The sequence below is a fragment of the Leptodactylus fuscus genome, chromosome 9 (assembly GCF_031893055.1).
Source record: "Leptodactylus fuscus isolate aLepFus1 chromosome 9, aLepFus1.hap2, whole genome shotgun sequence".
Classification (NCBI taxonomy): Eukaryota; Metazoa; Chordata; class Amphibia; order Anura; family Leptodactylidae; genus Leptodactylus; species Leptodactylus fuscus.
In genome coordinates, this window is record NC_134273.1 from 60,396,063 (window position 1) to 60,413,714 (window position 17,652).

The 17,652-nt window shown below is 41.9% G+C and overlaps 1 protein-coding gene across 6 annotated transcripts in view; it reads left to right on the forward strand.

The window, feature by feature from the left end:
• Positions 1–17,652, forward strand: part of COL11A1 (collagen type XI alpha 1 chain) — a 161,157-nt gene that overhangs the window by 27,724 nt on the left and 115,781 nt on the right. For all 6 annotated transcript variants that reach the window (XM_075286277.1, XM_075286279.1, XM_075286274.1 and 3 more), the window contains exon 4: positions 1,029–1,191. In XM_075286277.1, coding sequence (XP_075142378.1) covers positions 1,029–1,191 — 163 coding nt within the window. The remainder of the gene's footprint in view (positions 1–1,028; positions 1,192–17,652) is intronic.

The following is a 17,652-nucleotide window of genomic DNA, read 5'->3' on the forward strand; positions in this document are numbered from 1 at the left end:
GGGATTTTATGGTGCTGTTAGGTCCTATAAAGGAAGCTGTGGGAACAATGGCAAATACATCCTATAATAAGAGTATTCTGCTTTTTGAAAAAAAACTACAACTAACCCACAAAAACGCAGCAAAAACATCACAACCAAAACACTTAATATGCAGTCCTTTCTGTAAGATCTAGCTGTGGTGTTCGTAACCACACAAACGCAAAAATTTCTGTAATATGTAAAGGTACAGGCTAGGTGACAAGTATACATGTAACCTTGAGGCCGTTTATAGAGGCAACATGGATGAAAAAATAAACCTCTGTGGTTAAGTCAATGCAACGCACCCTAAGGATAGAGAAGATTACCATATATAACCATATCTCATCCGTATGCTGAATTTGCAGAGAACATGTCACCAGGTCTGGAAAGCCCAATAACATACATGATCTGATAGTCCCCTCATCCTGAGCATTTTGTTGTTTTGTTTAGCACAGTGCCTGATGGAATCAAAGTTCAAGCTAATGTCCATCATTTTAGTGGTTTGGAAGGATAAGATAGAGATACAGACTTCTTTGAAAATAAGACTATTAGGCTTTTTTCTGTATTTTTGGAAACCTAAACCAGATGTGAATCCTAAAGGGCAAGACCCTTTAACAGATTAACCTTTAACAGGTGGTTCTTCTCCCCCTTTTTTATATCCACTTCTAGGTTTTGGCTTCAGTAGCATCAAAAAAACCTGACCATGTGTGCCCATTGCCTGCTTAGATGTGATCCTGTTTGGGTTCCCCTCTGATTTCACTTTTGGAAGTCAATCATTGATTAGTTATTGCCAATTCCTCATTACGTGGTCACATGACCATCTGATCAGTATCAGGGTATATTATAGAGGTATATTATAGGTCTTTTATGTATTCATGTTGTTTCCCTACATGAACCTTGAGCTGTCTGTGGTCACCTGTATTCTAGTAATGTCATACTGATTGTTCGGACTTTATTGGCTGATCTGATACAGGTCAGGGCATCTTACAATGCTTTATTCTTTCCGATAGGTGGCACCGGATTGCGATCAGCGTTGAAAAGAAAACAGTCACAATGATTGTAGACTGCAAAAAAAAGATCAGTAAAGCCCTTCCAAGAAGTGACAAACCCATTCTGGACACCACTGGCATTGCTGTGTTTGGGACCCGCATCCTGGACGAGGAAGTGTTTGAGGTAAGACATGCATATACCAGCTCTTATCTTTCATGAAACAGACGTGTTCTCATTAGTCATTATATCAATGATGTGAGTTGTATTCTTCCTACTTCTGTTAGGTCATGTTCATAATGGACATGTTGTCTACGTTCGCCAACAACAGCTTTACTGCGTTTAGACTGGAAACTTTTATATTTGGGGAGAGGGATATTGAACCTCATGCAACCTGTCCCTGAATATTAATAACGTTAATATGATGTAACTGGTGCCACTAGATCACAGTAGTGGCATCAGCCAATAGCAGGTGAGGGGTGTGATTCCGAGCTCCAATCAGAGGCAGCAGTCTCAGAACTAAAAATCACACCCCCTTGTCTGATCTTGCCTGACACCACACTCTTCACATTAGAGAGTCAAGTTAGCATATCAGGCACCAAAACCACCTGCACTGATTGCTCAGGAACGGTGGGGGGGCTAGAGGTTTTTCTCTAGCCCCCACCGTTCCTGAGCAATCAGTTCAGGTAGTTTTGGTGCCTGATATGCTTACTTGACTCTCTAATATAACTTGACTCTAACTTTGCCAGAATCGGTAGATAGGAGCCTATGACAAGAGATGGAGGTGGTGAAAGGTCATCTTTAGGCTGTAAAGAATAAAAAAGCTCTTCTGTTTTTTCCTATCTTATGGGGGCGCTGTGGTTTTTTAACTATTTTGTGATGTATATGCCTTATTGTTTTTGCGTGCCTATATTTTATTTTTTTTTATGTAGATTGTGAGCCCCAAATAGAGCTCACAATGTACATTTTTCCCTACCAGTATGTCTTTTTTGGAATATGGGATAGAAATCCATGCAAACACGGGGAGAACATACAAACTCCTTGCAGATGGTTTTCTGTCCTTGGTGGGATTTGAACACCAGGACTCCAGCGCTGCAAGGCTGCAGTGCTAACCACTGAGCCACTGTGTGGCCCCTTGCGTGCCTGTATTTTATGCTTGCCTATGTATACAAGGAAAGGCTCCCTCTGCTGGATCCAGTGATATTCAGGAATATATCTCTACACAGATGTAACATATTGTATCCATACATGCAATATTAACTACTGGCATAGTACACTGGTGCTCCCTACTGTACTTGTGGATGTAGTATTTCCTTGGAAACATTCTTAAACCTCCTTCAGCTTCAAAGATGCCTTAACACTGACATATCTACAAATGTGATATTTTTTGACTTAGAAGATCAAGCCGTGAGATTTAGGTGTTAACTGATCTCTTTCAGTGTTAAGAATCCTCTTCGGCGCACTTTCGGAGTAACATTCCTCTCTCTGTTTACTTTGCCTCTTTGTAAGTGATATGATATGAAATGAAACTTTGGGCTCCAGCCAGTTATCCATACAGCACTTTGCTGGCTTTGGACAGTGCTGAAAGATGCCTGTCAACTCCCTTCCTTGAAGTGAGAACAAGACGTGGGTTGTTCATGCTTCTGCGAATTACTTGCAGTGGCACAATCCTGGAAGTCGTCTGTAATTCAGGAACACTTCATACACTTAGGCTTTTTGATTTTTTTACTTGCCTGTCTCTTAATATAAACCCTATCGCAATGGCAACTCTCAATACTAGTATATAGCTTGCCTAAAAAGTACCGCTGGTGTCTGCGTTTTGGAGTCATCTCTTTTTGTCATTGACGGTGCATCATCCCTGGCTCATTAAACTAGTCCATTGGCTCATTGATTTAACGGACTGTTTTCTGAAGTGTCCATTAATTTTATCTCCTGAATTATGATTCTCCTACTAGTGGAATTATTCTATTCTGCTAGATATCGTATTGACACTTGTACTGGGTTTGCCAGACTTTAACATGGCTTAGAATGGCATACAAACTACGTTCCTCCACTTCTATCCTGTAACCACATCTCAACGCGCAGGAAATGCTGACTCAGCCTGTCACTGGCCGCTCACTGACATTGAGTTGGGATCAGGAAGCCAAAATCAGCAGAGACCCCCTAAGCATTGAAACATTAGAGGCAGGGAATATGACAATATGAGAATAGGAACTTACTCTAGCATCACCCTTTGGAAGGTAGCACCCTATAGATCAATGCCTGGTTACCTTGAATCCTAGTGGCATAATCTGTGAATAACAACAAGCCATAATAACTCTTCCAAAAAGAAGAGGGACCCATCTGCAGACAGCTGTTTCAAGGTTATTGGTGACACTAGAGCAAGTTTCCTCAAGAAGGTCTTATTTTCATATTCTTTTCCCATAATTCTCAGCAGGGAATGCATGCTCTAATAAGTTTTGGTACATTACAAAGTAGCCTCTTCAGAGGCAATGTGAGATTTTAGTATATGGAGTGTTGTATGTCAATGAAATATTACTGATCTTATGGTTGGTTTTGTATTTGGATATCACCATGTATTTATATTTTCAATCACTGCTCGATTTAATCCATTCAATATGTTGTCCGGATGTAATATATATATTTTTCGTACTGCTTATATTTACCCTTAGGGGTTAATTTTATGGGAGGGGTTAATTGATTGGGTTGCTGTTTTAAAGTCGCTGTCTTAAGACGTTGGGTGTGGCGTGAAGAAGGAACATGTAGCCACTGTATGTCAGAACACCTTGAACCACAATGACTGTTACTGTGTAACTCCTTTTTAAAGAACAGAATAAAAGTTACGTTTTATATACTCCCTGGTCGACGCTGGATCATTCCATGTGATAAAAGTGTAAAAATAGCAGTATTTGTTGAGGATCACCGCCTCCGCTTCCCCTTCTGCCCTCTAGGAGGCCCCATGTATCTCATATGATGTTGCTGGGACATATGGGCGCCGGGAAAGTGGAGGTGGCCGTGAGCAGGAACAGGGATCGCTAAGTAAATAGGGAGTAATCCTAGCAGGTAATGGCCTATTACAAAAAAACAAAAAAACGAAGTTGGGGTTCACTAGCGCCCCCCCCTCCCTAAGGTCGCAGGTTCCATAGTTGCCGTTTAGTCAGCATTCATTTATTTTTTACTATTCTGACTTGTTTGTAAATTATTATTAACTATTGGGAAAGCCTTTTAAGAGGTGAAATGACTTGGGGTATTCAATAATTGTGGTTGGAAGATAGGATTAGTATAAATGGGGGGATCACAGGGGTTGTTTCTTGAAAGAAAGCCCCCTATCCCCGGCATTCTGTCATTATCACTAGAGGAAGCTGCTGATGGCAATATACAGTATTTTTCCAGGAGTGAATTCTAAATTCATAGCAGATTTGATGGAACGTCAGAGCCGCTCACATCGACAATATCGATAAATTTCCCCCAACCTTTCTTATGACTGATACTGACTGGACTTGTGGAAATGAAACAAAGACAATTTCAGTCTGTAATGTGAAATCCCGGGGTCAGAGCTCTGAAGAAATCAGTGAAGTTGTTTCAGTCAGTCTGAGCCTTGAAAGTGCAGCAGTAAAGACTGATGGTTATATAGTGCACATAAATCACTGCGGAGACAAAGAACTCCTACTGCGCCTGTAACTCCGCTTTTTTTTAACTTTTGCTAGGGATCAAGTAGATGCCTTCAGCTTTAGCATGCATGTATGGATGGGTTAGTTTGGAGAATACAGACACTAGGATTTTGCTGATTGTGATGGTTTAATAAGAATGTTATTTTCTTATGGTTGCTCTCCCCTGAAGACATATAAGGCTCCTAGACCCTGCTAGGAAATCTGTACCGGGGCCTTCATCCATCATAGGTCATTTTTAGCAATGTTGTCCTCTTACAGGCAGATCTGGCTCCTGATTCCCTGGGCACAAAGTTGATTTTACCATGTAAAGCGCCAGCCAGACATTTTCCAGGCAGCGCCCGCTCTGCAAGGGGAAGTAGTATTACATAGAAGACATTAAAGGGATACTCAATTCAGCCCTTTATGGCTATTCTTATCCCAGCCATGTCTGACATGAGAATACCCATGTCTCCGGCTGTCTCTGGAGGTCGGTAGTTGAGTGGCTGGTCTCTGATGTTTCGGAAGCCCCATAGTGGTAAGAGTTACACAATCTCTCTAGGTTCCTATCCCTGGTTGTCTGCCATTACCACAAGAGTGGATCCATAAGTCCCGACCTACAGAAACATAGTAGTTTACTGTACTACCCTATTTCTGTAACTCTTATTTATTGCCGTTTTCGGTCATTTTAGAAACTCCTGGCCCTTACTCACTATTAGATCATATGGACAGAGGTTTTATTCATGACACAATCCCTTTAAATATCTACTGTAACTCTAACAGAGTTGACTTGGATAAATTTACTATATCTTGTAAAGTGCTGAGTGTTGAGAATCATTGCGTTGCTCAACTTTCTTTATCGTTTTCAGGATCTCTGCTTGCTGTTAGTTGGATATCTTTAGGACAAAAATCACTAATACGGTTGCTGGGATGGCCGAGGATATAAAATTCATTTCTTATATCGTGGTCAGACGTTTAACAAAGTTGGTCAGAGTTGCATTGTTGCTTGCCTGTAAGCACTTTCATGCTTGATGTTTAGTCATGATGCGTTCCAGAATAGTAACTGATCTTGCAGAAAATTTACCAAAATTCTCATGTTGGTGCAACTTAACAATTTATTGACCTCTTTAAAATTGAGGACTTTTTATGGACTTAAAGTATGGAGTTTTTCAAGAACAGTGAAACCTTCATCAGATCTTCATGAGACCTTCATCTTGACAAGTAGGTGAATGACTATTAGGGAAATCTTAACTACTACAAGTCAGAAATCCAATGTACCTTCAAGTAATCATGGCGTCTGTCAAAGTTACAGAGACATCTGCGTGATTCCTTGTAAGACTATTGCAATCTGGTATCCAAATGCCTCCAGTCGGTGTTTATAGCGGAAATTTACGAGGATCTGAAATGTCTGATTGTGGCACGACTCCGGAATACAGAGCAGTCACCAGATGGGACTCATTTCGTACAAACACCATTCAGGTCACCGCAATTTGTTGTACAAACGGCCTGACAAATATTCTTCAGAGGCAAATTTAAGTGATAAATAGGCAGCCATTGGTCCTGATCAAAAATAATAAACTGATGGGGTTTTTTTAAAAATTTTTTACCGCTGACTGACTTTTTTCCACCAAAGTCTCATGCAAACTCATGCAATGAGAAAGTGTTACCGTAGATCCTGTATATGTGAAAAGGTCGGCACAATTTTGTTTGTCTGGCATCTGGACAGACTGGGGTTAAGGAAATTATCCACTTTGCAAAAACTTTTTTCTTGTTGTTAGAAGGGTCCCCCAATAAAAAAAAAAAATGATGGCACACTTTCCCTCTGCTGGGACCCCCGAGTATTTAGCTGTGATCTGGCAGTATATCCAGTAGAGCCACCAACACAGGGCAAATGAATCCATGATTTCAAGGTCTGATGATGAGATAGGCCATACAGAATATCCATTGGTCTCCTCCTCATGTATTAACCCATTATATTGGCTTCCAACAAGGAAACTCATCAAGCTGTGTTATTGCCACAATTTCTTTTCTGACCTTGAGATAACACTACTAGAGATGAGCGAACACTGTTCGGATGAGCCGTTCATGAACAGCACGCTCCCATAGAAATGAATGGAAGCACCTGGCACGTACACTTTGCCGGCGGCCGGTCGCCGTGCCAGGTGCTTCCATTCATTTCTATGGGAGTGTGCTGTTCGGAACGGCTGATCCGAACAGTGTTCGCTCATCTCTATTCACTATATTGTTTATATTGAGTGCCACTGGTTTTATCGTATTCACTTTTCCAACAGTCCCAAAATTGCCCATCTTTCATTCCATAAGCTCCTCTGGTAAAATTGAAGCCTTGTTGTACTCGGTTAGTATAGGCAATACAGCCAGTGTTCGGCACTGGAGTTGGAAATCCTATCACAAAGATATAGAATGCAGTCCAATGATCTCCCACAATGCACCGATCTCTCATAACCGGAAAATTAATGAAACAATATGTAAAAACTAGGTTATGTTGAGTTGCCCTTTAAACTATAAGCTCCTCCTGTTCTATGACAAGCTGCCTGTGGGTTGGACGAAATTTTCAATCTGACTGGTTCCCTTTCATTGCTAAAAAAAATTAAAAAAAATGTATCAATAATTAGAGATTAGAATAGTATAATATCTGTTATAATATTTCGGAAAAATAAGCATTACATTGTTTACAATTTGTCCACAGCCTACCATAATAATCTAGACAGGGACTGCGACTCAGTGCCCTATAAAACACATTACTAGTCATACCATGGAACTGCAGAGGTTTCAGAAAGGTAAAGGTTAACATTCGTTTTCTTGATAGCGATTGTGTAGTTTCCTGGCAGTGAAGGTGTTAATTTGATCACGTCTAGTGTATTTATTTGACGTCTCGGATCTGGCACAGAAGGGTACTCAAGCTCTGAGCTGAAGAAAGAAGGGCGAAGTAATGAGTTTCCCAGAGATGAAATTTACAGGTCTCAGACGAGTATTTTTCCTGTATTTCTGTCCTGTAACATTCCTTCCTGATGAGGTTTAATCCACTCAGTGCAGCAGGGCAGAAGTAAGCAGAGAACGCTTTGCACATGTTGAATTTATAGAAGTCATCTGCAGTAGGTCTGCAGCGTACCTGTGGCGTCCGAGCATCCACGCAAAACTACTGTGTTGGTTATATAGCAAATTCCAGTCATTAGAAGCTTTATAAAGTAAACTAGCTTGTTTAGCCAATTCTAGTGCTAATGCTTCTCAGAGCTGAGGGTTTGCTATCGTTGTATTCTGTGTAGACAATCCCTTCAAGCTCAATATGTCAGTAGTACATCTCTCTGCTGCCCTGATATTTTGCTACAATGTCTAAGCAGACACTTGGGAGCCTTCACACTGAGTAAACGCGCGTGTATTTTTGCAAAATACATGTGTAAAAATACACATGTAAAAATAAGACTCCCATTGACTTCAATGACATTTTACAGGCATATTTTTACTCGTGTAAAAAATATCCTTGAAGTCAATGGGAGTCTTATTTTTACACATGTATTTTGCAAAAATACACGCGCGTTTACTCCGTGTGAAGGCTAAGGGTAAGTTCACACAGAGGAATTTGGTGCTGCTTTTGATGCAAATTCTGCCTCAAAATCAGATTCAAATTCTGTTCAGCATTTGCCTCCCAGTCTGCAGATTCTACAGATGATTCAGCCTCAGAACCCACGGCATGAGATCAAGCGGATAAGCGAGATTGCTTTTGGGGTCATCAGCAACTAAACCCATGGCAGAAAGCCACACCAGAGCTTCGGCTTTCCACCACGGGATGAAGCAATCTGAGGCAGAAGGATAGTTTTTCACTTTCCAGTTTGTGAATAGGCCTGTATCTTTTTATTCTGCAGATAATTGTCTAGACTGGTTAGCAGTGGCCCCTCATCTTTAAGAAGTGCATGTTTCTTTTTGCAAATGAGCATGCTGTCTTGGTGGAGTTTTAGGGGCCATTCAACACAGAGGAAAATGGTGAGGATTTTGGGAAAAAAAAGCCTCCCATTGACTTCAATGGGCTCCGTTTTCTGCTAGCAGAAAAAGGAACCCATTGAAGTCAATGGGAGGTTTTTTTTCAGTGCTGAAATTCCACACCAAATTCCTCACCATTTTCCTCCTTGTGAATGGCCCCTTAAGGTATGATCACACAGATAATTGAAAATCTGCAGCAAGGTTGTCTGAATAAGGCTTCTGCAAAAATCACCCAAGATGTGGAGGTGTTTATGGCGGTATTATCTCTGTCATCACAACAGGTATATGTGTGCTGTTAACTCTTGCGGCATTGCTAAGGTTGGAAGCTGTGATAAGAATGTGCAGCTTAAAGGACTTGCAGTGGGTTAAAACTTGTGCTGCCCATGTGAATGAAATGTGGTGAAAACTTGTCCATGTTATTGCCATTGTACATTGTAGTGAATTAGTCACCAGCAAGTTTAAGTTACTAACCTGCCGAAACTATGTCCTGTCCCAGTCTCCACCTGATTCCAGTCACTGACATGTTGAAAGTTATAAATTGGAAGTGATAAGAAAGTAGAAATAGAATTGCCTTCAGGGCATGGATTAGGCAGGATTGGAATGGGGAGTTTAATGGCATTGTACATGCGGTCGGGAGGAGAGAGCTATAAAATAAACATTCATTTATACTTAGGCCCAGTTCACATCTGCATTTGGTATTCCTATAAACCTATATGCATTAAAAAGTGGTTAGCTAAGAAACCACACGGACCCCATAGACTAAAATGGGGCGTGTGTGGTTTTCACACGAAACAAGCAAAGAGAAAAGTGCTGCTTGCTCTGCAAGATCCGTGCGGACACTGAGCAGAAACAACACGGACCCCATTATAGTTTATGGGGTCCATGTGGTTTCTTAGCTAACCACTTTTTAATGTGTATAGGTTTCCATTCAGGGGGTCCCCAAATGGACAAACACAGATGCTGTGCTGGGCCGGCCAGAATGGCTGCAGTGTTGTGACATCACGTCGAAGGGCTCATTGTAGTCAGTCACCGCTCTCAGCTCTATAATGCCCAGAGCGATTACCGGCCGCTGTGGTCCTATTGATGTGACCTCACAAATGCAGCCACTCTGTATACAAACATAGCAGGGGAACTGACACCCAAACCAATGTATAAGAATGGAGGGAAGGATACAGGTAAGTGTATATGAATATTTTATAGTCTTCTCCTCCGGACTACGTGTCATTTTTAACAACCCTTTTCACACATGTCGAGGTCGGAAGAATCTCATTTGTTCTTACAGAGGTGTCGCATGCTTAGACTAGTATCTGGAGCTGCAAATATGGTAGAAAACCTGTGTGCTGTCATGTCCATGCATCCTTAATATGTGGGATTCAGACAGGGGCACATTCCACTCTTAGTGTGCTCACATGAGCCTCATAAAAACGTCCAAGGAGATATATTCCTGCCAGTAAGTTAACAAGTGTCTTTCACTGTGCAATGAAACTGCTTTCACAAAAGAAAAAGAGGCTCATTTCAACCTCCACTAATAGAAATTCTCTTCAGAAAGCACTTTCAGAAGACGTTCTATTAAAGGTTGAAAGACTAGTGTCACTGTCTTCTCATAACCATATAAAAGAGATGAAGATAAGATTGGCCATAATAGAATCACAATTCTAAATCAAGGGAAAAAAATGATCCTGGTGATGGATAGAACGGCATGACCCTTCCATAGTTATCTTCTCGTGCTTGGCAGCTCCATGGTACATATGGAAACTATCCATGGAACAGAACCTCTATCCTGAAAGGTTATCCCAAAAGACTTGGGGCTTCTTCCCACTTAGGATAGACTTTGTTCAAAGACAGCTGATTCAGGCGGGTAGAGAGTTGTGGTCAGGAGACAGGCCGGTATGGACACCAGACAAGACAAGCAGAATATGAGGTCAGGTAACACAAGCAAAGGTCAAACACAGGTAATATGGACAGAAGTGGCAAATACATTTGCAAAGCACTGAATTCTGAATTTCTTTGTTGAGAAATGTAATGATTTTCTTGCACTACTAAGTCCAGAACCACTAGAACCCCTCTCTGGGCCAACTGCAATATAGTATTCTATTCATGCTAACTGTATTCTGCTGGAAGATGGCATATAGTAGTTGGGAAACGGACAAAATAGGAAGGGATTATAGCGCGCTAAACTCTGCTCAATCCTATCAGACCTCATGGTTGAAATCAATTTTATGGCCCTATGTAAGTCGCCTTTTTAATTATAATGCACATTACTAAAATTGTCAACAAATGCTGAGTTATATGACCTGGGATAATTGAACAAAGATGAGCCCGTCTCCGGATGATGAGTTTATTATGGTTTACTGCCATGTGGACTTGTATTCTGGATTAACCCCAGCGGTTCCTCTATCATTTGTTCCCTACTTATTTGTTATAAGGTCATGTTTAAGATCAATTCAGATATTTACTTTGTTTTTAGCTATAAAGCTGGCCGTAGATGTTACATTTCTGTTGGCCAAAGCCTTTGATTCTGGCAGGTTTGGCTATCAATGTAAAGTGTAGGGGGCTCCAGAATCTCCCCTAGCTTAAGAATGGGGAAATTGGATTTCAGTATTCCCAGTGCAGATGAATCTGGCAGCTGGTTATTACTTTCTTCCCATAGAAAACACTTGTACACTCGGCATATAGGGGGTGTCGGGAAGTGTAGCCATTGGTTGATGTGTAACCCACTCAGAATGAGAAAAGATGCCTGAATGCTGAGTTTTTAGTAAACATGTGAAATAACTCCTACATATATCATATGCAACACTATGTTAAGTTACTGTACAGGCATGAAAATGTGATGATCAGTAGGGGTCCTGGGTCTCCTTAGGGAAACTATCTTTGTAGACTACATAGTGGTGTGTAGACCCTTACAGATCAGACATGCTGTACCCTGCTTTAAACTGATAAGAGCCAAAAACTCTGAAACCAGGGGTGTAACGTAAGGGGTGCAGTGGGTGCAGTCGCATCAGTGCCTAGGAGCCTTAGGGGGCCCATAAGCACTGGCATCAGTAATGAGATCGTACCTTCCATCTGACCCTTAGGAGACCCACAGATTACCCTAAAAGCACTAAGGATGATTAAACTTTTTAGCACCCGTAACCATCACTATCAGGAATTCGCTGTAGGGATGAAGTAGGGGGCCCCAGACAAAAGATTGCATCGGGGCCCCAAGACCTGAAACAGTTGACTTTGGATGGGTCTCTCTTACTTTTGGATAGATATTCTGGTTTGGCTTTAATGCTAAAGTCGCTAACCAGACACTGAGCTATAAGGAGCTACCTTCCAGTAGGAGGCGCTATAGCAAGTTTTCCTTTTTTTTCCATCGTATCTGATATGTATGGTATTTTGATTTATGATTAAAAAGTTATTACCATCCTATAAATCATTGTGAGGACAGGAATACCTATCTGCAAGCCCAACCACCAGGGATAGCTATCGACCATTACTCCCATCTTGCCAATGATTGATATACGTGTAAATGACCACTTAGGTTGAAGAGGCGTAGGCTTGTGTTCTTAGGTCAGGTTATTTCATACAATAGATATACATGATGTTATAGTCCATTCCTTACTTATACTGTACTTCAGTTTTATTCCAATGCTTACACATTGTATTCCCAGAGTCTTAAACAAGCATTTTATCTGTAATTCTAATATTTACCTGCTTTGTGTGATGCTGGTATTACAAATAAGCCCTGAAGTGCCGTGTGTTCTGGGTATTACCGGGGCACAGATGTTGTGTTTCTTGTGATATTTGTTATCGGGGGTGGTTTCTGTGCACACTGCGAGCGTCTTATTGAAGTTGTGCGGGTTGTAAGGGTTTTGTGCTGTCCTGTCCTTCTTCACTGAGCACCACACTGCCTTATGATCTAGACTAGAGCTCTGCCGGCTACAGAAGCTTGTGATGTTGGCACAGTGGTGTGATGTGCGTCCTGCGCTGTGATCTTGGCATCCCTAGTATGTTCTCTACTCTGCATGAACCTTTTACATGATCTACAGGGGTGAATACATAATAAGGGTCATGCTTAAACATTTCTACTGCTTTTTATTATTTCTTCAGAAAAGCAGCAAAGTCATCAAATCCATGCAATATATTCACAAAGCAGTGGTGTAACGTGAAGGCTCCTTGGACTCGGTGCCATTTATAATACTAGTGGGATCTTACGTGCCAATGTGGACTTTGCACTGTCACTGACACCAAGACCCAGGTGTAAATGCTACCTCTGCAATGTACCCCTGATTGGGACATACAGTCCTATGAAAAAGTTTGGGCACCCCTATTAATCTTAATCATTTTTAGTTCTAAATATTTTGGCATTTGCAACAGCCATTTCAGTTTGATATATCTAATAACTGATGGACACAGTAATATTTCAGGATTGAAATGAAGTTTATTGTACTAACAGAAAATGCGCAATATGCATTAAACCAAAATTTGACCGGTGCAAAAGTATGGGCACCTCAACAGAAAAGTGACATTAATATTTAGTAGATCCTCCTTTTGCAAAGATAACAGCCTCTAGTTGCTTCCTGTAGCTTTTAATCAGTTCCTGGATCCTGGATAAAGGTGTTTTGGACAAACAATTCAAGTTCAGTTAAGTTAGATGGTCGCCGAGCATGGACAGCCCGCTTCAAATCATCCCACAGATGTTCAATGATATTCAGGTCTGGGGACTGGGATGGCCATTCCAGAACATTGTAATTGTTCCTCTGCATGAATGCCTGAGGATTTGGAGCGGTGTTTTGGATCATTGTCTTGCTGAAATATCCATCCCCGGCGTAACTTCAACTTCGTCACTGATTCTTGAACATTATTCTCAAGAATCTGCTGATACTGAGTGGAATCCATGCGACCCTCAACTTTAACAAGATTCCCGATGCCGGCATTGGCCACACAGCCCCAAAGCATGATGGAACCTCCACCAAATTTTACAGTGGGTAGCATGTGTTTTTCTTGGAATGCTGTTTCTTTTTGGACGCCATGCATAACGCCTTTTTTTATAACCAAACAACTCAATTTTTGTTTCCAAAATGAAGCTGCCTTGTCCAAATGTGCTTTTTCATACCTCAGGCAACTCTATTTGTGGCGTACGTGCAGAAACGGCTTATTTCTCATCACTCTCCCATACAGCTTCTATTTGTGCAAAGTGCGCTGTATAGTTGACCGATGCACAGTGACACCATCTGCAGCAAGATGATGCTGCAGCTCTTTGGAGGTGGTCTGTGGATTGTCCTTGACTGTTCTCACCATTCTTCTCTGCCTTTCTGATATTTTTCTTGGCCTGCCACTTCTGGGCTTAACAAGAACTGTCCCTGTGGTCTTCCATTTCCTTACTATGTTCCTCACAGTGGAAACTGACAGGTTAAATCTCTGAGACAACGTTATGTATCCTTCCCCTGAACAACTATGTTGAACAATCTTTGTTTTCAGATCATTTGAGAGCGGGCTGTCCATGTTCGGCGACCATCAGACTTAACTGAACTTGAATTGTTTTGTAGAAAGAAATGGTCCAAAATACCTTCATCCAGGATCCAGGAACTGATTAAAAGCTACAGGAAGCGACTAGAGGCTGTTATCTTTGCAAAAGGAGGATGTACTAAATATTAATGTCACTTTTCTGTTGAGGTGCCCATATTTTTGCACCGGTCAAATTTTGGTTTAATGCATATTGCGCATTTTCTGTTAGTACAATAAACCTCATTTCAATCCTGAAATATTACTGTGTCCATCAGTTATTAGATATATCAAACTGAAATGTCTGTTGCAAACACCAAAATATTTAGAACTAAAAATGATTAAGATTAATAGGGGTGCCCAAACTTTTTCATAGGACTGTATCTCAAGATGGATTCAATTGTAAAATGTTGCAATACATTTGGTGGAGTGGAAGCAGGAATTGGAGATGTTGCACCAATAAGATCATTGCTTCTATCTTATAATGTCTTTGCACTAGTGTTCACAAATTAGACCTACGTGACAGTGGCGTAACTAAGGTCTTGTAGGCCCCAGTGCAATCTTTTGTCCGGGACCCCTACCTCATCCCTACAACGAATTCTTCATAGTGATGGTCATGGGTACTAAGGAGTTTAATCCACCTTAGTGTGGTGAGGGTAATCTGTGGGTCTCCTTGGCTTATGGGCCAGATGGAAGCTGCAATTTCACTACTGATGCCAGTGCTTATGGGCCCCCTAAGGCTCCAGGGTGCCAATGCGACTGATCCCTCTGCACCCCCTCAAGTTACACCCCTGCTACATGTACAGTATATATAGGTATCGTGGATAGCCATTACAGTAAATAGCATATTCTGCCTGAACAGGTCTATGGGGAATGACAAGGGAAATTACATCACATTAAACATCTGTCTGAGATGACATACTAAGAGGATGAGTGCCCCATGTATAGAATACATATCAAGATCTCAAGTGATACTTTGTAAGAAAGTCTAGTTTTCTATTAGCCTGATACTTTAGATCAAGGGTAGGCAACCTTTGGAACTCCAGCTGTTGTAAAGCTACAACTCCCAGCATGCATACTTACTCTGCTGTTCTTGGAACTCCTATGGAAGCGAATGGAGCATGTTGGGAGTTGTAGTTTCACAGTAGTTGGAGAGCCGAAGGTTGCTGACCCCTGCTCTTGATGACCAATGAGCCATCCAATGACACACACTTTTTTTTTTTTTTAAATGTAGATTGTGAGCCCCATATAGGATCATAATTTACATTTCCTTTTTTTTTCCTATCAGTATGCCTTTGTAGAATGGGAGGAAATCCACGCAAACATGGGGAGAACATACAAACTCCTTGCAGATGTTGTTCCTGGCAGGATTCGAACCCAGGACTCCAGCGCTGCAATACTAACCACTGAGCCACCGTGTTGCCCCTAATAATAGACATTCTTAGTAATATCATGGGGAAGAACATTTTTGCTGCTCATCATAGTCTGGAATTATTATATTCTTCATCCTAACCTTGTTATTTGATCATAACAGCTTTTTAATGGAAAAAGCCTTATATACAGTATTATACCCCAAAATTCTATATTTTAAATAATAAAATAAAATAAGAGAAGGAATTTATAGGCATAGCAAACAACCATTGTACCTATTCAATGTTCCACTCACCCATCATTCCCCATCTATGGCTATAAATAACTGCACCTTAGGTCTGAATGCAGATGGTACTTCTTTCCTGTTAGGTAACATGGCAGCCGCTATGCATGTTTCTCAGGTTGCTACGCCCAAGGTCAGGCTTTCTGTAAATTAAAGTAATCTGCATTATGGATCCCTCGTTTCTGCTCATGTGATTGAAGTTAACTTGATATTGAAGCTGTTCACATTTGTCATCTGCTTACGAGATAGGTGATACGTTAAAGGGGTTGTCAAGGCTAAAAATATCGATGACTTATCCTATGGGTAGGTCATCAATATCATATTAGTAGAGGTCTGACACCCCGCACCCACATGAATGAGCTATTCTCAGTATCTGATTCACAGAGAATGGAGCAGAATGTAGACAGCTCTGTCTTCTGGGTGGTGGTCAGACCATGTTATGAAAGATCAGCTCCTGTTCATTAGAATGGAAGCTAAGCTGCCGTGACTCAGTTCCATCACTACACAGTATAGCTTTGTTTCCTCTTTGTATCTCTGTATACAGGGGTGAACCTGGGCTTTCTGCCGCCTGAAGCGGACGTCAGAAAGCCGCCCCCCCCCCCCCCGGAGGAGGGGGCGTAGCTGAGGGGGTGGGGGTCGCAAGAAAGGGGCAAAGTCAAGCGGAAAGGGGCGGGATCAAATGGAAAGGGGGCAGTGCCGAGCAGAGCGAGCGGCGTTCGCAGGAAGAGAGCAGGCAGGGAGAGGACCTGCTCTCTGCCTGAGTGTCAGGGGCGGCCATTGGAGCAGCGCTGCGTCCAGCAGGGCCGCCCCAATACACCGCTCGCTTCCCGTGTCGGGCTGCAGACACGGTGACGCTAAGCCAGTCCAGGACAGCTTGTCCTGGACTGGCTTAGGTCAGCAAAAATGCCGTCCTCCCGAGGCCCTGGCATAGCGCCGCCTGAAGCGGTCGCTTCAGGTCACCTCATGGGAGGTGCGGCGCTGTCTGTATATCAACTGCTGATCAAATGAGGGTGTTGGGTGTTAGACCCCCACAGATTTGATATTAGTGACCACTCTTTACGACAGGTCATCAATATTGGCGTTTGGGCCATTTCATCCCCCTCACCGCACAAAAAATGTGGAGAGAAAGTCCTGCAAACAGTGCTTTTTGGTGCGGAATCCACCCGGAACTCATTATAGTCTATGGAATCTGCAAGTTTCCTTTGGTAACCGCTTTTTTATGCGGATTAGGTTTTCATTCGGTGGGTTCCCAAGTGGACTCCCCAAATGGAAACCCATGCGCTGATGTGAACCAGGCCATGTCTTATGGGTCTCTAACCAATTGGAGCTCAGAGACCTGATTCCCCATCAGCCATAGTAGGGGGAGGTTTTATGCATTGGAGGATGGGGTGTACAGCCTCACCTTGCCATGCTTGTTTAGCTGTGGTCTTGCCGCTGTTGAGAAAAACCTGATGCAACATGAAGCGACCATTTCTTATAGTCAATGCTATTTTCTAAACATATTGGGATTCCCTATTGATTGATTCCAGGTACTGGAGCTTTCCTGTAACCACCATAGACCTCATTTTTTTCCTCATTAATCTCAACGCATTCAAGAGTGTTCAATGTTAGCAAAATTTGGACAGCTTGGTGAATCAGTCATTATTACTGTTTTATTACAGCACCTTAATATGTTTTTATAGGTTTTACACAGTTTTCCCCATACTCCTAGAACCTGTTACATTTTCAGCGGTTTCCAATAAAGTTATTATATTGAATCCTTAAATGGAGTCTGTGAGTCCTAGTGGGGTCAGTTGCTGGTCTGTAGAATGTGATGTAAAAGCATATGACAATAATAGTACCACTAGATGGCGCCATTTTGCT